At 41.2% G+C, this 9,445-nt stretch overlaps 1 protein-coding gene across 1 annotated transcript; it reads left to right on the top strand.

Annotated features, from left to right (window-relative positions):
* The first annotated feature begins 297 nt into the window (after window positions 1-297).
* On the top strand, window positions 298-9,236 carry LOC310723100 (solute carrier family 2, facilitated glucose transporter member 11-like). The gene is made up of 4 exons (XM_083570932.1): window positions 298-548; window positions 599-675; window positions 8,442-8,540; window positions 9,009-9,236. Exons 2-4 carry the CDS (start codon window positions 613-615, stop codon window positions 9,219-9,221), a joined length of 375 nt encoding a protein of 124 aa, XP_083427058.1. The 5' UTR covers window positions 298-548; window positions 599-612; the 3' UTR covers window positions 9,222-9,236.
* Window positions 9,237-9,445: the final 209 nt, after the last annotated feature.

The raw sequence follows: 9,445 nt of genomic DNA, 5'->3' as shown, positions 1-9,445 counted from the left end.
CAGCTCTCACACACCACACACTCAACTCAGCTCTCACACACCACACACTCAGTTCAGCTCTCACACACCATACACTAATAAACACCAATAATAAACACCACTTACAAATACACACAATATACATTTACCAAATTATTATTATTATTGTTGTTGTTGTTTATTATTATTATTATTATTATTATTATTATTATTTATAACTTTGACTCAGACTTCGACTCAAAACAAACAGATGCAGATGCTCCATGTTTAATTTCCCCTTTACAAACCCCGTAATTTTTCCTCCTCAAACTCACTCAACTCTCTCAACTCTCTCACGTCAGCAGACATGAGCATGCACAGTCAGCTGAGAGGCCCCAAGCAACCACACACACACACACACACACACACACACACACACACACGCACACATACGCACACACGGATTACAGTACACAGAAGTATTAAACCTGCTTGTTCTGCCAATTGTTCACATGCTCATCTAATTTCTGCCAAATCCCAGAGACTGCATTATGACTGAACTTGACCACACTACAGATGGGAAAAAGAAGGTGACTGTGTACATTATATAGTGGTAAACTTACTACACACACAACATCAGTGAAGAAATTGAACATGATGCCTGAAACAGACGATATAGAACATCAGCCTTTACTGAGAAAACACCAAGAGATAAAGGTAGGATCATCATCATCATCATCATTAATAATAATAATAATAATGTGGTAAATGGTGTTCATTTTGTGTATTTGTGAGTGTGTGTGTATGTGTGTGTATTGAGGTCTGATCTGAGAAAGTCAGAGGTTGCAAAAGTCCACACATCCTTCACTCAGTAGAAGTGCAGATACTGATGTTTTGAAAGACTCTGGTAAAAGTTGAAGATCTGACTGCACTTTTTCACTCAAGTTAAAATAAAGAGGTTTGTGCTCCAACATTGCCTTCAGTTAAAACTAGTGATTATTACTACCTGTTTTAGTGTCACTGTCACGGATAGACCAGGCATCAGAAACCGTGAGTAAAACAAAATGACTTTATTCGGTTTAAACATACAAACACAGAGCTTGTGAAGTGACTGAAGCGAAATGGCACACTTAACTGAGTGCTCCTAAGCAGCGTAGCCAGAAGCATGGGAGCACAAGGAACCAAAGAGGTAGGAAGTCAAGGTGATCTATGGTCATAACTGGTAGAGTCAAGTCAAGAAGCTTTTGATTGTCATTTCAACCATATATATCTGACGCAGTACACAGGAAAATTAAACAACGTTCCTCCTGAACCCTGGTGATACAACAACAACTATCACAGAAAACAGAGACACAGGGTTAAGGAATAGTAAGTCTCCTCGCCACATAAAGTGCACGTGTGGGTTAGGGTTAGGGTTACCCTAACCCTAACCCTAACCCAACCTGTAGCAAACAGTGCAAAATATCACAAGACAAAGTAAACAGTAGCAAAAATGTAAACAGGTGATTAGTAGGAGTAGGACAGGTGTAGATGATTAGTAGGAGTAGGACAGGTGTAGGTGATTAGTAGGAGTAGGACAGGTGTAGATGATTAGTAGGAGTAGGACAGGTGTGGGTGATTAGTAGGAGTAGGACAGGTGTAGGTGATTAGTAGCAGAACAGGTGTAGATGATTAGTAGGAGTAAGACAGGTGTGGGTGATTAGTAGGAGTAGGACAGGTGTGGGTGATTAGTAGGAGTAGGACAGGTGTAGATAATTAGTGGGAGTAGGACAGGTGTAGGTGATTAGTAGGAGTAGGACAGGTGTAGATGATTAGTAGGAGTAGAACAGGTGTGGGTGATTAGTAGGAGTAGGACAGGTGTAGGTGATTAGTAGCAGAACAGGTGTAGATGATTAGTAGGAGTAAGACAGGTGTGGGTGATTAGTAGGAGTAGGACAGGTGTGGGTGATTAGTAGGAGTAGGACAGGTGTAGGTGATTAGTAGGAGTAGGACAGGTGTAGATGATTAGTGGGAGTAGGACAGGTGTAGGTGATTAGTAGGAGTAGGACAGGTGTAGGTGATTAGTAGGAGTAGGACAGGTGTGGGTGATTAGTAGGAGTAGGACAGGTGTAAATGATTAGTAGGAGTAGGACAGGTGTAGGTGATTAGTAGGAGTAGGACAGGTGTAGATGATTAGTAGGAGTAGGACAGGTGTAGGTGATTAGTATGAGTAGGACAGGTGTAGATGATTAGTAGGAGTAGGACAGGTGTAGATGATTAGTAGGAGTAGGACAGGTGTAGATGATTAGTAGGAGTAGGACAGGTGCAGGTGATTAGTAGGAGTAGGACAGGTGTAGATGATTAGTAGGAGTAGGACAGGTGTGGGTGATTAGTAGGAGTAGGACAGGTGTAGATGATTAGTAGGAGTAGCACAGGTGTAGATGATTAGTAGGAGTAGGACAGGTGTAGATGATTAGTAGGAGTAGGACAGGTGTAGATGATTAGTAGGAGTAGGACAGGTGCAGATGATTAGTAGGAGTAGGACAGTTGTAGATGATTAGTAGGAGTAGGACAGGTGTAGATGATTAGTAGGAGTAGGACAGTTGAAGATGATTAGTAGGAGTAGAACAGTTGTAGATGATTAGTAGGAGTAGGACAGGTGCAGATGAATAGTAGGAGTAGGACAGTTGTAGATGATTAGTAGGAGTAGGACAGGTGTAGATGATTAGTAGGAGTAGGACAGGTGTAGATGATTAGTAGGAGTAGGACAGGTGCAGATGAATAGTATGAGTAGGACAGGTGTAGATGATTAGTAGGAGTAGGACAGGTGTAGATGATTAGTAGGAGTAGGACAGGTGTAGATGATTAGTAGGAGTAGGACAGGTGTAGATGATTAGTAGGAGTAGGACAGGTGTAGATGATTAGTAGGAGTAGGACAGGTGTAGATGATTAGTAGGAGTAGGACAGGTGTAGATGATTAGTAGGAGTAGGACAGGTGTAGATGATTAGTAGGAGTAGGACAGTTGTAGATGATTAGTAGGAGAAGGACAGTTGTAGATGATTAGTAGGAGTAGGACAGGTGTAGATGATTAGTAGGAGTAGGACAGGTGTAGATGATTAGTAGGAGTAGGACAGGTGTAGATGATTAGTAGGAGTAGGACAGGTGTAGATGATTAGTAGGAGTAAGACAGGTGTGGGTGATTAGTAGGAGTAGGACAGGTGTGGGTGATTAGTAGGAGTAGGACAGGTGTGGGTGATTAGTAGGAGTAGGACAGGTGTAGATGATTAGTGGGAGTAGGACAGGTGTAGGTGATTAGTAGGAGTAGGACAGGTGTAGGTGATTAGTAGGAGTAGGACAGGTGTGGGTGATTAGTAGGAGTAGGACAGGTGTAAATGATTAGTAGGAGTAGGACAGGTGTAGGTGATTAGTAGGAGTAGGACAGGTGTAGATGATTAGTAGGAGTAGGACAGGTGTAGATGATTAGTAGGAGTAGGACAGGTGTAGATGATTAGTAGGAGTAGGACAGGTGTAGGTGATTAGTATGAGTAGGACAGGTGTAGATGATTAGTAGGAGTAGGACAGGTGTAGATGATTAGTAGGAGTAGGACAGGTGTAGATGATTAGTAGGAGTAGGACAGGTGTAGGTGATTAGTAGGAGTAGGACAGGTGTAGGTGATTAGTAGGAGTAGGACAGGTGTGGGTGATTAGTAGGAGTAGGACAGGTGTAGATGATTAGTAGGAGTAGGACAGGTGTAGATGATTAGTAGGAGTAGGACAGGTGTAGATGATTAGTAGGAGTAGGACAGGTGCAGATGATTAGTAGGAGTAGGACAGTTGTAGATGATTAGTAGGAGTAGGACAGGTGTAGATGATTAGTAGGAGTAGGACAGTTGTAGATGATTAGTAGGAGTAGAACAGTTGTAGATGATTAGTAGGAGTAGGACAGGTGCAGATGAATAGTAGGAGTAGGACAGTTGTAGATGATTAGTAGGAGTAGGACAGGTGTAGATGATTAGTAGGAGTAGGACAGGTGCAGATGAATAGTATGAGTAGGACAGGTGCAGATGATTAGTAGGAGTAGGACAGGTGTAGATGATTAGTAGGAGTAGGACAGGTGCAGATGAATAGTAGGAGTAGGACAGTTGTAGATGATTAGTAGGAGTAGGACAGGTGTAGATGATTAGTAGGAGTAGGACAGGTGTAGATGATTAGTAGGAGTAGGACAGGTGTAGATGATTAGTAGGAGTAGGACAGTTGTAGATGATTAGTAGGAGAAGGACAGTTGTAGATGATTAGTAGGAGTAGGACAGGTGTAGATGATTAGTAGGAGTAGGACAGGTGTAGATGATTAGTAGGAGTAGGACAGGTGTAGATGATTAGTAGGAGTAGGACAGGTGTAGATGATTAGTAGGAGTAGGACAGGTGTAGATGATTAGTAGGAGTAGGACAGTTGTAGATGATTAGTAGGAGAAGGACAGGTGTAGATGATTAGTAGGAGTAGGACAGGTGTAGATGATTAGTAGGAGTAGGACAGGTGTAGATGATTAGTAGGAGTAGGACAGGTGTAGATGATTAGTAGGAGTAGGACAGGTGTAGATGATTAGTAGGAGTAGGACAGGTGTAGATGATTAGTAGGAGTAGGACAGGTGCAGATGAATAGTAGGAGTAGGACAGTTGTAGATGATTAGTAGGAGTAGGACAGTTGTAGATGATTAGTAGGAGTAGGACAGGTGTAGATGATTAGTAGGAGTAGGACAGGTGTAGATGATTAGTAGGAGTAGGACAGTTGTAGATGATTAGTAGGAGTAGGACAGGTGTAGATGATTAGTAGGAGTAGGACAGGTGTAGATGATTAGTAGGAGTAGGACAGGTGTAGATGATTAGTAGGAGTAGGACAGGTGTAGATGATTAGTAGGAGTAGGACAGGTGTAGATGATTAGTAGGAGTAGGACAGGTGTAGATGATTAGTAGGAGAAGGACAGTTGTAGATGATTAGTAGGAGTAGGACAGGTGTAGATGATTAGTAGGAGTAGGACAGGTGTAGGTGATTAGTAGGAGTAGGACAGTTGTAGATGATTAGTAGGAGAAGGACAGTTGTAGATGATTAGTAGGAGTAGGACAGGTGCAGATGAATAGTATGAGTAGGACAGGTGTAGATGATTAGTAGGAGTAGGACAGGTGTAGATGATTAGTAGGAGTAGGACAGGTGCAGATGAATAGTATGAGTAGGACAGGTGTAGATGATTAGTAGGAGTAGGACAGGTGTAGATGATTAGTAGGAGTAGGACAGTTGTAGATGATTAGTAGGAGTAGGACAGGTGCAGATGAATAGTATGAGTAGGACAGGTGTAGATGATTAGTAGGAGTAGGACAGGTGTAGATGATTAGTAGGAGTAGGACAGGTGCAGATGAATAGTATGAGTAGGACAGGTGTAGATGATTAGTAGGAGTAGGACAGGTGTAGATGATTAGTAGGAGTAGGACAGGTGTAGATGATTAGTAGGAGTAGGACAGGTGTAGATGATTAGTAGGAGTAGGACAGTTGTAGATGATTAGTAGGAGAAGGACAGTTGTAGATGATTAGTAGGAGTAGGACAGGTGTAGATGATTAGTAGGAGTAGGACAGGTGTAGATGATTAGTAGGAGTAGGACAGTTGTAGATGATTAGTAGGAGAAGGACAGGTGTAGATGATTAGTAGGAGAAGGACAGTTGTAGATGATTAGTAGGAGTAGGACAGGTGTAGATGATTAGTAGGAGTAGGACAGGTGTAGATGATTAGTAGGAGTAGGACAGGTGTAGATGATTAGTAGGAGTAGGACAGTTGTAGATGATTAGTAGGAGTAGGACAGGTGTAGATGATTAGTAGGAGAAGGACAGGTGTAGATGATTAGTAGGAGTAGGACAGGTGTAGATGATTAGTAGGAGTAGGACAGGTGTAGATGATTAGTAGGAGAAGGACAGTTGTAGATGATTAGTAGGAGTAGGACAGTTGTAGATGATTAGTAGGAGAAGGACAGGTGTAGATGATTAGTAGGAGTAGGACAGGTGTAGATGATTAGTAGGAGTAGGACAGTTGTAGATGATTAGTAGGAGAAGGACAGTTGTAGATGATTAGTAGGAGTAGGACAGGTGTAGATGATTAGTAGGAGTAGGACAGGTGTAGATGATTAGTAGGAGTAGGACAGTTGTAGATGATTAGTAGGAGAAGGACAGGTGTAGATGATTAGTAGGAGAAGGACAGTTGTAGATGATTAGTAGGAGTAGGACAGGTGTAGATGATTAGTAGGAGTAGGACAGGTGTAGATGATTAGTAGGAGTAGGACAGTTGTAGATGATTAGTAGGAGTAGGACAGGTGTAGATGATTAGTAGGAGAAGGACAGGTGTAGATGATTAGTAGGAGTAGGACAGGTGTAGATGATTAGTAGGAGTAGGACAGGTGTAGATGATTAGTAGGAGAAGGACAGTTGTAGATGATTAGTAGGAGTAGGACAGTTGTAGATGATTAGTAGGAGTAGGACAGGTGTAGATGATTAGTAGGAGTAGGACAGGTGTAGATGATTAGTAGGAGTAGGACAGGTGTAGATGATTAGTAGGAGAAGGACAGGTGTAGATGATTAGTAGGAGAAGGACAGTTGTAGATGATTAGTAGGAGTAGGACAGGTGTAGATGATTAGTAGGAGTAGGACAGGTGTAGATGATTAGTAGGAGTAGGACAGTTGTAGATGATTAGTAGGAGTAGGACAGGTGTAGATGATTAGTAGGAGAAGGACAGGTGTAGATGATTAGTAGGAGTAGGACAGGTGTAGATGATTAGTAGGAGTAGGACAGGTGTAGATGATTAGTAGGAGTAGGACAGGTGTAGATGATTAGTAGGAGAAGGACAGTTGTAGATGATTAGTAGGAGTAGGACAGTTGTAGATGATTAGTAGGAGAAGGACAGGTGTAGATGATTAGTAGGAGTAGGACAGGTGTAGATGATTAGTAGGAGTAGGACAGGTGTAGATGATTAGTAGGAGTAGGACAGTTGTAGATGATTAGTAGGAGAAGGACAGGTGTAGATGATTAGTAGGAGTAGGACAGGTGTAGATGATTAGTAGGAGTAGGACAGGTGTAGATGATTAGTAGGAGTAGGACAGGTGTAGATGATTAGTAGGAGTAGGACAGGTGTAGATGATTAGTAGCAGGAGTGTGTGTCTGAGCCTTGGGTGGAGGCGTGGCTGGTGGTTCTCTGACAGTCACACTGGTAACTGAACCTCACATCATATTAATATAATAATATTAAATAATTTCAAATGTTCTCTAATTAATGTATCCAGTCTGAAGATCCACCATATAGAACACAAGCAGAGAAAAGATGATGATGATCAGGTGATCAGGAATGTCTCTGTTCTCAGTCATGTTTCTATCACTGACTCCCTCTGTCTCATCCACGTTAAACTCAGACTTCTTATTGCCTTCTGCCTGCTGATTGTGAGCTTCAGAAACTAGTCTACGTCTGTGGGGTGAGAGAGACTGGAAATGATACACCAGTGGATTGAAAAAGCAGCGTAATGACAGGAAACATGTTGATGTGCTGAAAAAATAAAATCCTAATGATGTCACCAAATAGATAAAGACTAAAGTAATGCATCTGATTAAAAAATGTAAGAAGTAGAAAGTGCAGATATTTGTGTAAAAATGTAATGAGTGAAAGTAAAAATCCGAAAAATAAATAGTAAAGTAGGATGGATTTGAACTGTAGTTAATATCTACAGTCTGCTACACTGACTCAGGACTACAGTTTGCTCTGATCTCCATCACTGCACCTCAACATCGTTTATCTGTAATAAATGGACATTCGGTGGAACCCAGATGAGGATGAGGTTCCCTCTTGAGTCTGGTTCCTCTCAAGGTTTCTTCCTTCTGCATCTCAGGGAGTTTTTCCTTTACCAAAGTCTCCACCGTCTTGTTTATAAGGAACAAACTTACACTTATACAGAACATATTCACTTTTTATCACCACATTATCTGTGTAAAGCTGCTCTGAGACAATGTTTATTATTAAAATCACAATAGACAATGTTTATTATTAAAATCACAATACAAATAAACATGAATTGATTTGAATTGAAGTAAAATACTGATACCAGAAAAATCTACTTAATACAGTAACAAGTATTTGTACTTTATTACTTCCCTCCTCTGGAGAAAGTGAATAAAATGTTTCTTATATAATGTAATATTTATTCTTATTGAAAGTCAGAGAACAGGAGCGAGAAACACAAAGGTATCTGAAGTGTGTTAATGAGAGTGTGAAGTCAAGCTGAATGAACTTCACAGTGTGAATAATCAGATGATTGTTTTAGATGAGATACGTCAGGAGAAGAGATTAGACTCGAAAGAAAGAACCGGAAAAAAATCACGTTTATGCACAGGAGAGAATATGTACAGATTTTAATAAAAAAAGATTCTTCCAGTCGGATCGTTTGGATCCCAGAGTGTGTGTGTTTGTGTTTTGTCAGGTTCCCAGTAAAACTCTCTTAATGGCTGTTTGGGCTGCAGGAATTGGAGGAACTTTTCAGTACGGCTACAACATCTCCATCATAAACGCTCCAACAAAGGCAAGTGTGTGTGTGTGTGTGTGTGTGTGTGTGTGTGTGTGTGTGTGTGTGTGTGTGTGTGCATAATTAACAATTAACGGAGCACACAAACGAAGATGGTTACATATAGATATGTGTGTGTGTGTGTGTGTGTGTGTGTGTGTGTGTGTGTGTACTTCCCACCTGTGCTCGGCTGGTACCACCTTCTCTCAGGGGAAGAGGTAAGTATACTTCAAGCCTCTTCTCTGTTCTGGCTCCGAGGTGGCGGAATTAACTTCCCCTAGATGTCTGAACAGTGGAGTCTCTGGCATCTTCATGCCTTTAACACGTTCCAAGTTTGCTTTGTGTAAAAAAATTAAAATTATAATAAAAAAAACTTTCAACAGAGTTTTAGGCCGATTTATTCACTGGTGGAGACTCAATGCACTGTTGTACGTCGCTCTGGACACTGGTCGTATATATTAATATATCATGTCTGTGTGTGTCCAGGAAGTGCAGAACTTTATTAACCAGACATGGATGCAGCGTTATGAGACTCATATCTCAGCAGATCTTCTCACACTGATCTGGTCCTCCATCGTCTCCATCTTCACCATCGGAGGATTTATAGGGGCTTCAGTTGGAGCCTCACTAGCAGTGCGCTTTGGAAGGCAAGTATTAATCACACACACTTCTAAAGAGGAGAAACAAAAAATGCAATGAAACACCTTAAAATCAGCAGTAAAATAATGATAAGTTCAGCACCAAGATACAGAACCGTGAAGAAAAGTTGGGGTTAGATGGAGGTCTGAGAAGAAGAGCTTAAACAGAGTTAACTCCTTGATTATGTGCCATGATCTCCTCCAGTGAACAGTGGTGATAAAATGTATAACCTGGAGAAAATATACAGGATGTAAATCTTCTAAAACTGCACTTCCAAACATCTC

This window comes from Silurus aristotelis, assembly GCF_946808225.1.
Source record: "Silurus aristotelis genome assembly, contig: scaffold_229, whole genome shotgun sequence".
In the NCBI taxonomy this organism is placed as follows: domain Eukaryota; kingdom Metazoa; phylum Chordata; class Actinopteri; order Siluriformes; family Siluridae; genus Silurus; species Silurus aristotelis.
The sequence above is the reverse complement of the archived record's forward strand: the minus strand, read 5'-3'. Positions and strand labels throughout refer to the sequence as shown.

What these genes read in the sequence shown, in the direction of transcription:
- LOC310723100 (XM_083570932.1), top strand. Translation starts at nt 613, where the DNA reads ATGATGCCTGAAACAGACGATATAGAACATCAGCCTTTACTGAGAAAA. An exon ending in GAAAACACCAAGAGATAAAG is followed by an intron (nt 676 to 8,441) that starts GTAGGATCATCA and finishes GTGTTTTGTCAG; the next exon opens with GTTCCCAGTAAAACTCTCTT. An exon ending in TCATAAACGCTCCAACAAAG is followed by an intron (nt 8,541 to 9,008) that starts GCAAGTGTGTGT and finishes GTGTGTGTCCAG; the next exon opens with GAAGTGCAGAACTTTATTAA.